The sequence below is a fragment of the Panthera pardus genome, unplaced genomic scaffold (genome assembly GCF_024362965.1).
Source record: "Panthera pardus isolate Hobbes unplaced genomic scaffold, ASM2436296v1 HiC_scaffold_13, whole genome shotgun sequence".
Lineage (NCBI taxonomy): Eukaryota > Metazoa > Chordata > Mammalia > Carnivora > Felidae > Panthera > Panthera pardus.
In genome coordinates, this window is record NW_026526688.1 from 202,697,165 (window position 1) to 202,712,834 (window position 15,670).

The 15,670-nt window shown below is 51.5% G+C and overlaps 1 protein-coding gene across 1 annotated transcript in view; it reads right to left on the minus strand.

Moving 5' to 3' along the window:
- Positions 1–11,097: 11,097 nt before the first annotated feature.
- Positions 11,098–15,670, minus strand: part of GRK4 (G protein-coupled receptor kinase 4) — a gene marked incomplete at its 3' end in the record, with an annotated part of 96,012 nt that continues 91,439 nt past the window's right edge. Inside the window, exons 13-16 of the mRNA XM_019453855.2 lie at positions 14,015–14,149; positions 12,699–12,836; positions 12,200–12,337; positions 11,098–11,151 (exon numbers count right to left, since the gene is read on the minus strand). Of these exons, the coding sequence (XP_019309400.2) occupies positions 11,098–11,151; positions 12,200–12,337; positions 12,699–12,836; positions 14,015–14,149 (465 nt within the window). The remainder of the gene's footprint in view (positions 11,152–12,199; positions 12,338–12,698; positions 12,837–14,014; positions 14,150–15,670) is intronic.

The window sequence follows — 15,670 nt, forward strand, 5'->3', positions numbered from 1 at the left end:
GTCCACGGGGCCAGGCCACGTGCCAGCTCAGGCACAGCAGGCCACAATGGCCGGGCTCCAGGCTGTCAGGTGCTGTGGTCCGCTGACGTTTAAGACAGCGCAGTGACCCCCTCCCAATATCCATGCCCTTCTGTAGTCCTCTCCCCCGGAGTGTGGCCTGTCCCTGGTGGCTCGCTCGTAACCAAGTGAATAAGGCAAAGGTGGCATTCGGGATTAGGCTACAAACTGCTGTGTCTGTGTTGGGAGAGGCCACGTGGCCAACAGTCCGTGAGAAACTCCTGCTGCCTGGAATGGGGATATATTGGTTGGCACTTGAGAAGTCGTTTTGGGTCATGAGGATGAAAACCACATCCTGGCAGGATGGAGCTAGACGGAGCCAGGGCCCAGATGACTGGGCCATTCCAGCCTGGCCTGCCTATCTCTGGACTTCTCAAAATCTGTGAGCCAGAAACAATTCTATTTTGTTTAAGCTCCTGTTACTTTGGATTATTCTGTTTATATGCTGCTAGACCAAATTCTAAACCGGTCCAGAGAGGTTGAGTCGTGAGACCTTATTTGCCCACAAGAGATCATGGCTGTTTCAGCCACGGCAGGAAGAAAGTCACCTGTCCAGAACTTACTATGATCCTGACAGGAAATCTTCCAGGAAGGCCTTTTAGAAAGGGACTGTCATGAAAGCAGATTGTGTTTAAATTCAGAGAAAAGTTTGGCATAGTCCAAAACAGAGCCATTAAACATGAGCACAGGTGGGTGTGCAATTCGGCCTGGTGTCTCCAAAGCCTTAAAAACAGGCATAGTCCCTGGGGCTCCTGGGTGGCTCTGTTGGTTAAGCGTCTGACTTCGGCTCAGCTCATGATCTCGGGGTCCGTGAGCTAAAGCCCCACGTCGGGCTCTGTGCTGATCGCTGGGAGCCTACAGCCTGCTTCAGATTCTGTGTCTCCTTCTTTCCCTGCCCTTCCCCCGCTCACACTCTGTCTCTGTCTCCCCAAAATGAATAAACATTAAAACTTAAAAAAAAAAAAAAAGACAGGCATAGGCCCTGAACAGTAAAGACACTTCTGGTAATTTACCCCAGGGAAACAGTCACGTATACGTGAGGACGATCGCTTATTACAGCAACACTGAGGACAAAAAACATGCAAACAACGTCAATGCTGGACAGAACAGGCGGCTAAATGTATCATGATCCATCCACAGGACTGCAGTCGCTCAGATCCTGCTTTAGGAGAGCATTCGTGACACAGGCAAAGTGTGCAATGCGTGAGCACACTATGATGCATAGCATGACCTCCCCCCCCTTCCTTTTTTTAAAGACGGAGAAGAAACAACACACACACACACACACACACACACACACACACACACAGAAAAGGGACCTGGTCAGTAAGTCTGTGACAGTGACTCTTGTGAACAAGGAAATAATAGGTGATTCGTATCTTCATCTTTGAGTTTTTTCTGTATTTTTCAAATCTTCCACAACGAACTTGTACTATTCGGTAGAAAAGAATGTAAAAGAGTAGGTTTGGGTGGGGGAGCTAAAAACGAAAGCCTAGCAACACACTGGTGACGGATCCTGCCGAGGGAGAGAGGGAGATATTTACGGTGCAGCTGGGGGCGGACGCACACTCCGGACCCCAAACCCGGTAGGAGTCCCCGGGGCGCACGGCAGGGCCACAGGGAACGAGGTGAGTGGGCCGGTGGCTCCTGCCCGTCTCCCCTGAAGCTTCCTTCCAATTGAGAGAGAGCTATTGCCATGTATCTTAATTCTACGTAAATGCACACACGTGCTGCAAAAGACGTAGACACGGTGATTGTGGTTCTGAACAATCAACATTTGTTTAAACTGACTCCCACCTCTACCGTGTTTTCTTACTCTTCGTTCCCTCCTGCATCTCCGAGCTTCCAGCTGGGGTCATGGTCTTCCGCCTGGAAAACACCACAGAGACTTGCTTTTACAGGGCACCTTTTATCGCTGAGATCCCTCTCAGTTGACCTGAAAAAACCTTTACTTTGCCTTCATTCTCAATGGAGTTTTGGTTGTGTATAGAGTTCAAGGACGACAGATGTTTCCTGTCAGCAGGTGAAAGGCCTGGACACCACTGTCCTCTGCTTTTCATTCTGCCTGTTGAGGAGTCGGCTGTTGGTTGAATGGTTGTTCCTTGAGGTGATGTGTCTTTTTTGCCTCTCTGTCTGCATTTAACCTTTTCTTGCTATCTTTGGCTCCCTTGGTTGTGCTGCACGTGTATGGAGAGAGGAGCCGGCCTCTTGACCACCGGTGAGGGATCCCGTTCAGTGATATAGCAGTCAGATGCTCGGCGGGAAGGGCTCGAAAGGCTGGCTGATACCAGTTCTGGAAGTTCTGGGATGCGAGTTCCCTGGTGAAAGATGTCTGGGATCAGGCTATTCTTTTCATCAGCAAAGCCGTTCCCCGGAGCCCGAAGTCTGCCACTGCTGCGTGACCAGCCAGGGGCTCCCGGTTCCCTTCGGATCCCCGCAAACATGCACGTTGACAGGGAACAAGGTCCCTCTCCTGGGATGCTTCCGGTGGCCGTGGCCGGCTGGCCTGTGTGGAGCTAACACACAGCAGGAACTTGAGACAGGTGCTTCTTCTAATGGCCTTCTGCCTCCACGTTTCTCCATTCGCTCCACTGTATGTCCACACTGCGTGTCCTCTACATGGTGTTGGTCGTTCCTGGCTTGCTTAACAGTCGGGCTTCTTTTCTTTCTTTTTATTGTTTTATTTTTTTAAATGTTTATTTATATCTGAAGGAGAGAGGGACGGACTGTGAGCGGGGAGGGGCAGAGAGACACAGAATCCAGTGCAGGCTCCAGGCTCCAAGCCGTCAGCACAGAGTCCGATGCGGGTCTCAAACTCAAGAACTGTGAGATCATGACCTGAGCTGAAGTCAGACGCCCGACCGAGTGAGCCACCCAGGCATCCCACAGTAGGGTTTTCACTGAATCTGCTTGGAATTAGTTGGGTTTGATGGCTCTCAGGTTTTGGAAAAACTGGACTTATTTTACTGGTTCTCTCCCTGGCCGTTTCCATTCCGTTGTTCAATCCTTGTTTCACCATTAAGTTCTGGAGATTTCGTAGTTTTCTGTACTAGAATGCCTGATCAGTTCTACAGGATGCCGTGTCACTTGTTATAGTTTCTAGTTCCCTGCTGAATTTGTCATGCCTTGAACATCACGTGCACAGCTTTTGAAGACTTTGTGTCTCCTTGATTTCCATTTCCCGGAGCATCTAAGGGCATGCGTCTCCTGTCTGAAGTTTCTGCTAATTCTCATTTGTATTGTCACATCTCCTATCCCTGCTTCTCTTTGCTTGTATACGGGACATTGTATTTGGAAACCATTATAGAATAACTTGAAGCTTAAGGTATTGTCTTCCTCCAGGGAATATTTGATTTGCAATGCTGGGCAACTTGGGACGTGAGAAGTCCCAGGGCGTCTTAATCCAGGTTGCAGTTATGAAGTTCTCTGGGCCACTCCAGAGCTGGCTTACTCCCAGGTCACCCTTTTTCTTGGGTGGGCTGGACCCCAAAGTGGAGACTGAACCGCCTGGGGCCCCAGTCTTGGCACTTTGGATTTGACTTGTGTTTCCCCTGCCTCAGCCTCTCAGGCGTCTTAGGATCCTCCCCGGTCCCCCCACAGCAGGAGGAGCCCTGGCGTTTGGCTCATCTCTCTAGGTGCCTACCCTCTCCTGGCTTTCAGCCCTGACAGTTGCTTACTCTCTTGATGTTTATACTTGTCAGAAGGTAGGTCTGTATTCCCTAGCTCACCCTTGCTGTATGTGGAAGTTCTCCTCTACATATTAAATAGGATGTTGAGAGTGGTCATCCTTCTCTTATTCCTGATTTTAACATGAATGCCTCCAGTGTATATGGGTAAGTTGCTGCCTTCTGGGCCGATACGTCTATTCCATTGTACTAAAGAAGTATTTATTCAGTTTATTGACTGAATGTAACATAAATAAAATGAGTCCCTGTCCTAGGCAGCCCTTAACCCAGTGGTGAGGCACAAGCCATAGTGAATTCTTGCTTCTACATCCGACTATCCACTGCATCCAACTATCCAACAGCACAGAACTGTCCACTTCCTCCGTCTCCCCACGTCCAACCTGCCCAGCCACTGATGGCACCCACGTGGCTCCTTCCTTCCACTCCTGCTGCCCCAAACCCTGGCTTCCTGCAGCAAACGGAGTGCACTTTTCTTACCTCTCTTACACACACGTGAAGTTAGTATGCAGCGGCCACCCAGTATACCTTCCTCTATATTCAACAATGGTTAACGTCTTGTCGTATCCCCCCCCCCACCCCTGCAATCACTGGAAAGTACGTTGAAGACATTGTCACACTCTACCCAGCAATACTTTAGGAGATGCCTTCAAAACTAATGGCCACAATACCATTTTCACGTAACTATCCAACATCACCTAAAATCCAGTCCTGAGTGAAATTTCCAAATGGCCCCAATATGTCTTTTAAGTTTTTTAAAATGAGGATCCAATCAAGGTTCATGCTTTGCACTTGGGTTGTTATAATTTTTTATGGATAGTTCTCTGTTGTTGTTGTTGTTATTGTTGAAATGACACTGACCTTCTAAAGCATCCAGGCCAGTTTCTCCCGGAACATCCTCCCTTGTGAATTTGGTTGCCTCCTCGAGGCGTGGTTTGACTTGTTCCCATGTCCCTCGCATTTTCTGTAACCTGGAAGATTGGTTGCACTGCCCTATACTTTAGCCACTAGCCACATGTGGCTATTGAGTACTTACTAACTGTAAGGGCGCCTGGGTGGCTCAGTTGGTTAAGCATCCGACTTCGGCTCAGGTCATGATGGCTCGAGAGTTTGAGCCCCATGTCAGGCTCTGGGCTGACACGCACATTCTGTGTCTCCCTCTCTCTCTGCCCCTCCCCCGCTCATGCTCTGTCTCCCTCTCTTTCTCTCTCTCTCTCTCTCTCAAAAATAAACAAACATTAAAAAAAATTTTTTTAAGGTAATAACTCTGAACTGAGATGCGCTGTAAGTACAAAATACACCAGATTTCAAATACTCCGTATAAAGTAAAGAATGTAGAATATCTCATATTTGTACTGTTTACTTGTAGAAATAATATTTGGATATATTGGGTTAAACAAAAATATTAAAAGCAGTTTCTTTTTACTTTTTAAAAATTACATATGTGGTTCACACATTGTGTTGCACGGCTCTGGTCTGGAGGCCAGCTAGGCTCCGTCGAGCCCTTTGGGAAGGAGGCTGCCCAGGTGGGGCTTGTCCCAGGGTCAGGCTGCCCTCTGTCAGCGGGGCCGTGTGGGGTCACTCAGCAGAGCTGGTAACCGCCAGATCTCTCCCGTGTAAAGTACCTTTTCCTCTACAATCAGGAGGTCCTTTGTGGCTGTTCTCTGCAGTTCTCCGGACCTGTGAGAATTCTCCGTTACCCAGAAGCCTTCCACCAGTGGGTCTGGCACCCCCCGACGAGCCCGGCCCGAGTTGGCTGTGAGGCTGGGAGCGGCAGAGGGGCGGCTGCTGCAACTCCCTCGTTTCTTCTGCTTTAGCTGCCTGGCTGTCCTGTCTGAGGGACAGCTTGCCCCCCCATGTCGCATCCATTCCCTCCCTCCCTCCTCTCCTCCCAATCTTAAAAACTGTATGTGTCACAACCAGTTTCACCATTATTCTTTTATGGAAGCTCAAGTTGTCCCCAGTTCAACGCAAGCCCCTTCAAAGTAGCTCCTGTGTCCTTTTGACACACCCCGTCATGTCTCGAGCACTTTCTCATTTTATGTCACAACAAGATGTTCCCAGCCCGTCCTTCCTGCCTCAAACCTGGAATCGGCCATTTCTCTAAGGAGCCCTGACTCTTCGGTACATAATGACGTCTAGAAACGAAGAGCTGGGCTCCACGCATGCTCGCTGCTGTGGGGGTGTCACTGCTTCTGGGCCCTTCAGAGCACGCAGAGCTGGGGAATCATGAGTGGCTATCTCAGTTCAATTATTTTCATTCTCTTTCACTGTAGTAAAATATACAGAGCATAAAATTGACCATTTTAACCATTTTCAAGTGCACAGTTCAGTGGCACCCGATTCAAATTTATTTTAGAGTCTTTTTTAAGTTTATTATTTTTCTATTTTTTAATGTTTATTTTTGAGAGAGAGAGAGAGAGAATGAGTGGGGGAGGGGCAGAGAGAGAGGGAGACAGAGAGAGAGTCCCAAGCAGACTCTTGTGCTGTCAGCGCAGAGTCTAACGTGGGGCTCGGACCCACAAACCACGAGATCGTGACCTGAGCCGAGATCAAGAGTCACACGCTCAACCGACTGAGCCCCCCAGGCACCCCTCACATGCCTCGTGTTGTAGATGATGAAACACAGACCCAGGAGGGGTGGTGACATGAAGTGACGTGCCGAGTCTGGATCACCAGGTCCTGGCGCTGACACCCCGGGTAGGGTGAGCACTAACGGGAAACTTTGAGTTGGAAACTCTTAACAACAGTATGCTCACAATCCAGCAAGAACCTGAGACGGGCGAGCAAAGATTGGGGACAGTACTAGCCAGGACCGGTACGAACACACGCAAACAGGACTCCAAACACCGTTAGTTGAATAAATTCTTGTCACTTTTCTCAAGAGTGATTTGGCAGCATCCATCAAAAGATTTAAGTACACAAACCATTTGACTTAGCGTCTACTTAAGAGTGTTACCGGGGCGCCTGGGGGGCTCGGTCGGTTGGGCGTCTGACTTCAGCTCGGAGATCGTGATCTCGCCGTTCGTGGGTTCGAGCCCCGTGTCGGGCTCTGTGCCGACAGCTCAGAGCCTGGAGCCCGCTTCGGATTCTGTGTCTCCCTCTCTCTCTGCCCCTCCCCGGCTCGCATTCTGTCTCCCTCTCTGTCTCAAAAATAAACAAACATTAGATATTTTTAAAAAAATTTTTAAGTGTTACTCTAGAGACATTATTAGATAAGCCCTCAAAGATGGAGGTACAAAGGTGTCAATCAAAGTAATAATATCAAAAAGATGAAACGACATCAATGTCCAACATAAGGCATTTGGTGGAAACATTCATACTTTTATACATCAGAATGCCCAAAAGCCATTAAAAAATGACACATTCAGGAGGATGTGGAGAAACTGGAACCCCGTGCGCTGTCGGTGGCAACGCAAACTGGTGCAGCTACTGTGGAAAACAGGATGGAGGTGTCTCAATTACCCAGCCACCCAGCAGTCCCAGTTCTGAGCATTTACCCAAAAGAATTGGCACCTGGGCCTCAAAGAGATATCCGTACACTGTTCCCAGCAGCAGGATTCATAGCCGCCGAGAGGTGGAAACCCAAGCGCCCGTCAGCGGATGGACGGACAAACAGTGTGGTCCGTCCACACGATGGGGTGGTATTCAGCCCTAAAAAGGAAGGAAACCCCGGGGCGCCTGGGTGGCTCCGTCAGTTAAGCTTCCGACTCTTGATTTCGGCAGGTCGCGATCTCACAGTTCGTGAGTTCGAGCCCTGAGTCGGGTTGAGCGCTGACAACATGGAGCCTGTGTGGGATTCTCTCTGTCTCCCTTTCTCTCTCTGCGCCTCCCCCCCTCCCCCGCCCCCGGGCAAATAAATAAGTAAACATGAAAAAAAGAAAAAAAGGGGGAAGGAAATCCTGCCACCTGCCACCACCTGCATGAACCGTGAGGACATTATGCTCAGTGAAATGAGCCAGTCATGAAAGAACAAATATTGCATGATCCCCTTTATGTGAGGTCCCTAGAGTAGTTAAATTCAGAGAGACAGAAAGGACATGGTGGGAGCCAAGGGCTGGGGGGAGAAAGGAGAGTTAGTGTTTAATGGGGACAGAGTGTCAGATTCACATCAGTCTAGAGATGGGTGGTGGTGACGGTTGCACAACAATGTGAATATACTTAATGCCACCAAACTGGACACTTAATGTTAAGAGGGTACATTTTATGTATATGTATGTTTTGCCACTGAAAAAAATAAAGAAAAAGAAATACTTCATTTCTTTTTTTAAATTTTATTTTATTAAAAAAATTTTAATGTCTATTTAATTTTTTGAGAGAGAGAGACACACACACACACAGAATCCAAAGCAAGCTCCAGGCTCTGAGCTGTCAGCACAGAGCTCTACACAGGGCTCGAACTCATGAACTGTGAGATCGTGACCTCAGCCGAAGTCAGATGCTTAACCAACTGAGCCACCCACGTGTCCCAGAAATACTTCATATCTAATGAAAATCTTTACCAGAAGAAAAACCTAGTTTTTGATGAAACTAACAGGGAACTTTGAAGACATTTTTGGTGGGAGAGGAAATTTTTAAAAATTTTCAGAAGGGCAGTTTGTTCTCATAGGTATATAATATACATTCTTTTAAAATGTCCATATACCTTTTTTTAGTATGTAATTGTGCTTTATTGGGGGAAAACAAATAATTTTTACAAGACAGTGTTTATTTTTATCTGGGTTTTTTTTTTTTTTTAGTTTTTTTTAAGTTCATTTATTTGTTTTAAGAGAGAGAGAGAAAGAGCATGAGCAGGGGACAGGCAGAGAGAGCGAGAGAGGGAGAAAGAGAATCCCAAGCAGACTCCACTGTGTCAGCACAGAGCCTGACATGGGGCTTGATCTCATGAACTGTGAAATCACGACCTGGGCCGAAATCAAGAGTCAGTCACTTAACTGCCTGAGCCACCCAGGAACCCTTGTTTATTCTTATCTTAGTAATAAACAGATGTGGTCGACAGAAAAGGGCAGACAGTGCTTATAAAGAAAACAGCATTCCTCTGTCCCTTTTCCACCCATCCCAGTGGAAATGGGCAGAAAGCCCATGGAAAGCCACTTTGAATTGCTTTAGCTCTTTCTTGTAGTGTTTACATCAACCGTTCATACACTTTAACCAAGGGATCCCCTGCTACAAATCTACCTTAGAAACACTACCATGTGCACAAAGATAACAGTACAGGGATGTCCATCCCACTGGTGTTTATAGCAACAAGAAAGCTGCAAACAACGATTGTGTGGATTGTCTGATACATGATGGCCTAAATGTGCAGCAAAAGATAATATTTAAATGACACGGCAAGAAACAAGTTAACTACAAATTATATAAATATAGAATAAACTGCTGATAGGGATTATCTTTGGACAGTGGCTGATATTAAAGGTGAATTTTTCATTGTGTAGCCTTTACTTTCAAAACTCTCTTCAATACATGTGTACTTGCTTATAACCAGAGAGGGAAGACAAGTGAACACGTGACGTTCCGGTCTGAAAAAATCCTCCCTAGATTTGTTGCCTCAGTCAGGACTCTTCGCTTGGTCTTGGAGACACTCAGCTCAGACTGGCTTAAGCAGGAAAAAAAAAAAAACAAAAAACAAAAAGGAAGAAAGGACTGAACTGGTCCCTGGAGCTGTGCACAGCCCCCCAACCCTGAGGGCAGAGGGCCCCTCAGGCTCCCCTGGGGCCGGGGCTCTGCAGGCAGGTGGCTCCACCCCACGAGGGGCAGGAGTGTCCTCGGAAGGGATGAAGGCAAGCTGGAGGACCACCGCCCCTGTGCCCACACCGATGGAAGTTTCCGGAAGGCCTCAGAACGTAAACAGGTGGTAGGAATAAAGGTGATTTTTATTTTCTTTAGACTTTTTTTAAGAAAATTTTTTAGATTAGTCTAATTTTTTAGAAAATTAGGCTGTAATTCTTACCAAGAGCAAGCATTACCCTCCCACAGTTACTAACATATTTACTGAGCGGGTAGCACGTACCAAACGCTCTAGTGAATGCTTTACGAAGATGCTGAAGTTTCTGTCCCCACCTCCTGCCGTCTCCATTCTGGAGACGAGGGCCCCCACCTGAAGAGAAGCCATCTCTAAAATAAAGGTAACTTCTCTCTCCCCTCACCTGGGTATAAAGCACGCTCGGGATCAACGTCTGCTGGTCTCCAAGGACAAGGCCAGGCGGGGGCTTTCCTTGAAACACTGGCCCAGCGCTACTGTGCCCCAGCGGCTGACAACACGCGTGGAAAACCGATTTCAGACACGCCGTGATGCCGACGGCACTCAGAAGCACCTCCGGGCGCAGGTCTCCGCCAAGGCAGAGCGGGCGGCCGTCCCCCTGGGGACACGCGGCGGACCCTGGCTCACTCTCCTGCACACCGCCGTGGGGTGGTGTCCCAGCATCCAGAACAAGTCCTTGCCGTTGGCTCAAGTCGCCGAGGTCTGGGCCCTGGCTTCTCACCCCACAGCCCCCGCTGAAGGCCACACACACGTGGATACAGGAGAAAGCGCCAGTTCTGCACCTCGGGGCCACCCGCAGAGGTCTGTGTGCACCCCACCCCCGGGGCCTGCACAATGCCTGTGGGTGTGAGCGCCCCTCCCCGGGCAACAGAGCCCACGTTTCCACCTGAGGTTTGGGGCTCCGCCTTCTTCTCTGGGCAGCAGGGGCTGAAGGAGAGTTACTGACCTCAGAATTCTGGGGGCTCCTGCCGGCTAGGCGCCAACCAGCGCTTGGAAGGGGGCTCCTCGCCCACGACCACCTCCCACCTGTGCGTCAGGCCGGGGAGCCCCGCGGTCCCAGAGACGCACTGGGGGTGCCGCGGTTGGGTGAGTCACCGCTGCCAGCCACGCCCTGGCCTCAGGGTGCTGGAAACACCCCTGGAAGGTGCACGGCAGCCACAAGGACAGGCACGCAGGCGGAGACACGCCCCGGCGGGAGAATCTTGGTGACCGAGGCGCAGATGTCAGCCTGAATGCAAGCGGGTGAAGGCTTTGTGACGCTGGGGCCCTGGGGAAGGCGGGGCCGGCCTGTCCTCCCCCTCAATGACACCGGAGGGCACTCTGGGCTGAGGAACAGGACCCTCGGCTCTGGACACTGGTGGGCGGATGCCCAAGCCCTCCCCTCTCCCCTCTCCGCGGCACAGGTCCACCCCTGGGGGTCTCAGCATCCGGGTGGTCCACAAGGGCCTTCGTCTTCAACTCAGCTTTGGTGACAAGGTGATTGACGTATGAATATAGAGACGTCTGCAGACTCATGAGGCTCTCATTTTACGAGGTGTCACATGTTTATTGCTGTTCACAGATGGGGTCAAACACCGCGCTCGTGCTCCTGGGCGCCACCATTGAGGACAGCTCTTCCTTGTCGCTGGGGACACCGCTAATGCAGCCCTGCAACACGGCAGAGTGGCCGGGTCAACCTCTTACCCGCTCGGCCGGCTCAGCTCTCCCGTGCTGGACACACAACTTTACAACCGCGGGGAGGGGGACCAACTTTAGGGCTGAGTTTCACACTTCCTCTCATCACCTCACGGTAGGGAAGCTGCTCAGTTCACACACACACACACACACACACACACACACACACACACAGCGTCTCAGATTCGCTTTCTCTGTCACACACCCAATTGCAATTCCTCAACCCCGAGCTGGGCCTGCAAGGAAGGAAACAGGGCCCGGGCTCCCCCTGCAAGCACCGGGTGGCGCAGAGCGGCCCCTCCCGCACCGGGACACCACAGCTGCAGGTGTCCCTGCCCGGCAACCTGCTCGCCTCGGCTCAGGCCTGCGTGTGGAGCGTGTGCAGACACGACTTCCCGCGCATGGACAGACCGACCGTGCTGACGCACGCCTGGCCCCCGTTCTCCAAGGAAATGTGGTCATGGTGGACGTGCCCGACAGACCTTTCCCACCCAAGGCGTGTTTTTTACGCTGAACAAAGATGGACTCGAATGTTAGTGGACGAGCTCTGAACGAGGCCTTCGAGAACGGACAGGGCACCAAGCAGGATAAGCCGCTAGTCCAAGGAGAACTGCACTAGGAGGAAACATTTCTAGATACGGCCCGCGAAGTGTCTCCGAACCACTCCTCCAGGTTCTCTGTGAAAGCAGGCTAGCGAGGGAGCGGCTGTGAAGTCAGAACGGGAAGGGAGTAGTCTACATGGCATATACCGTTTCCCGACTGTTGTCCACGACGCTGATTTTGGAGCACGCTTAAGGGCTTTGTCACTGAGAGAGGGATCTGCTTCGGAGGCAGGTAAGCCCTTTTCCTTTTTGGATCAGAACAGTCTTCGTACCAACAGCAAACGACCTTGTGAGGGTTTTTGAGCCCCCGTGGGGCTCAAAGAGCACCACATTGCCAGAGCACTTAAATTATGTTTCTTTGCTTTTAACACGTCACGTTTTTTAAGAAGCCAAAATAACAACATGCTTTTTGCTCTTACCCCTCTTCTGAGGAGTCTATAGAAGAAGCCTCTCTTTGCTTTGGGAACTGGGTGGCACAGTGTCTCTTGTAGATGTAGTGCCACACATTCTCCAGTGTCACTTTCGTTGATGTCCTTGAAACAACCCGATTCGATCATCTGCACCCACAGAGAAGCGGGGGACACCGTGAGGTCAGTCGGCCACTTCCCCCCCGCCCCGGCAACCGTGCCCAGCACTCCGGGACCACCCCCATTCCCGTCCTCTTTCCTGCTTGCTGACTCCTTCTCGGGGTCCCTGCCCCGGCCTCCTCCTCCTCTCCCTGAGCGCACCCCCAGAGCAGGCCAGTACCGTGGGCGCCGGGCACCGGCCAGGCCCGCTTTCGAAGTGAGACCCATCGTGGACAACTATCCCCTTCCTGTGCGTAATGTTACCTCCAAGCACACGCGCACGCGCGCGCACACACACACACACACACACACGTTTCCTCCTGACATCGGACCCCGTGGAAACCCGCAGTACCTCGTTCTGCCAGGGGATGGAGACAGAGCCTGTGGCAAATTGGCTGTAGAACGTATCGTCCGTGGTGTCCAGGTAGACTCCCCTCACCGTGGAGAACTGGTCGATATCCACGACATCCTTACAATACACTGCCTTCGGCTGTGCAAAGAACAAAAAGGCGTTGGCCTCTGAGATGACTGGAATCAATCTTAGTTTCCTTAATTACTAAGAACACGACGCATATGAAATGGACCCATTCACACCGTATCTGAAGCCTTTCCCTTCTCCAGGGAAGTCTCCTCAGTCGCAGGCCCTGCGGATGCCCTCTGGCCCACAAACCTCCTGAGGCCCCCGCCCTCCTCTTTTCTGCAGTGGAAGGTGGGTTACAAGCAGAGGCAGGGATGAGGAAGGGCAGGGCGGAGTCCCACCTGTGCCTCCAACCCTCGGCCTCCTTCGTGTGAAGCGCCCTCTGCAAAGTCTCAGTGGAAAACAGCAGGTCCCGCCTCCCCACCTGCTGTCAGAGGTCATCTAGTGGTCGGGAGCCGACCCCTCCTCTGGGACAGGAGACCAGGCCGGCTGCCCTGAGGATCAAGCAAGCAGGGCGGGGCCAAGCCTGGGCCGCCTCCTCCGTGCAGCCGCCTGTGCTTCTGGAAATAAGGTGTCGGCAGCTACAGACCAAACCGTGATAGTGCAAGAGGCACTGGCAGTTCTGAGAAATGTCCTGCCCACGTGCCGGAACCTGCACAAAGAAGTGACATTCCATAGGTTGCCGGTCAGCACACGTCAGAGCAGTGCTATCCGTTCAGTCCCCACACAGCGGGGGAAGGGAGCAAATGGTGGCCACACTCAGGAGGCAGTCCACGGGAGGCCGAAGGCCCAGAGCCCCATCCTGCCCGCCCCCCCCCCATAGACAAAACTGCCTACCCCGCTGCCACCTGACTCTCCTGTCAAGTGGCCCCTCAGGGGACCTCCAGGGCTGCCGGTGTGGAGCCAGGAACTGGGAGACGCATACAGGGCAAGTGCTTCCCAGACTAAAGAGGCAGGTGTGCCAGCGCTGACACAAGAAAGGGGACGCCGGAACATGCAAGGCCTTGCCGGGCCCGCCGAGGAGGCCGTGGGGTGGTGCTGAGGTTCTGCGTGGGGCAGGGCCAGGCTCAGCTGCCACGAAGGCCCGTGAGGGCCCGTGAGGACAGTGTGGTGCGTGGCGGGGGCTGGGGAAGGGGGTCCAGGGTGGGGCACCCCGGGCACAGCCGGGCTGCACCAGGTGACTCTGTATCCGCTGGAACAAAATCACTGGGTCACGTGACCCCCTGCTCCTCTCTAGACAACATACTTACATCAGGACAGAAAGGGGGATCCAACATATTTGCTTCCAGCTTCTTGAAGTTAATGTCCTTGAACACGGGGTGTCCCTTCACTTCCGCTGCTCCACCGCTGAAGCCCAGCCGTTGTCTGGGATTCTTGGTGAGTAACTGTGCCAGAGGCAGAAGCGAAGTCAAGTTAAGCTCCTGGGACGCGAGAGAACTCAGAAAATCTCCGCAATAAGAACCAGGGAATTAGGGGTAGCAAAGAGCACCTCCATCCAAAGTTACGCAAATTTCAAAGTTTCAGCCAAACCTCGTTAATTCAGATTTCTCTACTTTAGAATGCATGGTGCTTCAAAAAAAAGTGGAAGCTAATAAAATAACCCTTGAGCCACCAGCAAATAAAGGGTGGGCTAAGTAAACCTTTGAGGAAGAATTTTAGCCATGGAAAAATTAAGGGGCTTTTTTAAAGGAAAAGAAACTGTCAAGAACGTCCAATATGCCATTTTAATACTATGTTATGTTTATAACCAGAAAGATCTTTATTCATTAACTAGATCACTGAGGAATTCAGATGAGGCAGAATTTTGGCAAACCTAGTTCTGGAAATTGTATGTTCTTAAAGTGATCAGGCAGCACCTCTTCCTAACGTGTTCCTTACTCACACACTCATCATCGTCACCAATTCAAAGAGGTTCATCCACGGTTACTATCAGTCAGTAAGGCTGGGGGTGCTCAAAGCAACATGGGAGGCCAGGGCCTCTAAAGCACAGCGGAGCAGGCCTGGGGAGCCCCTGAGCTTGTACCTAAGGTTTTATCGGAGCACAGCCGGGCCGTTACCTGAGCTGGGCCCAGGGCCGCTTCTGCACTGGAGCGGTGAAGGACCAGCTGTGAGAGGGACCTGTGAGGCCCAGGCACCTTTACTCTCTGGCCCCTCACAAGAAAGTTTGCTGGGGCGCCTGGGGGGCTCAGTCGGTTGAGCGTCCGACTTCAGCTCAGGTCACAATCTCACGGTGCGTGTGTTCGAGCCCCACGTCAGGCTCTGTGCTGACAGCTCAGAGCCTAGAGCCTGCTTGGGATTCTGTGTCTCCCTCTCTCTCTGCCCCTCCCCTGCTCACAGTCTGTCTGTCTGTCTCTTTCTCAAAAGTAAATAAACATTTACAAAAACAAAAACAAAAACAAAAAACAGGAAAGTTTGCTGACCTTGGCCTCGCCTCGCAGCCAGCACCCACTTTTCTGAACAGAAATCAACTCCCAGTGCGACGCACGCCTACCTCGTTCACCTCCGCAGACCCACGGCCCTCATGTGCACTGTGCCCTCCGTCTAGAAGAGTCGTGGCCTGGCTCTCTCAGGCTCCAGCTTCCCACCTCAGACCTCCCTCGGCATACCTGTCACGACTGCTGTGACGACATCACCTGGGGAGCTGCTTGGAACAAAGCCTCCAGGGCCGGGGGGGGGACTCCCGCTCACTGCTGTGGCCCCAGCACCCAGCCGGGGCGACAGCTGAGTAAGATTCACTCAGTGCAGCTACCCCTCGCACACTTCGTTAATTAGGAACAGATCTGGAAACTAACTGTGGGGCCAGATACAATCCCCACATCTCAGGGCTCCGTGACTCCATCATCCAGCCCGTTGCCAACACACACCCATCCAGTGGCCTTGGACTTGTGGTCAGAGAGCTCGCTTGG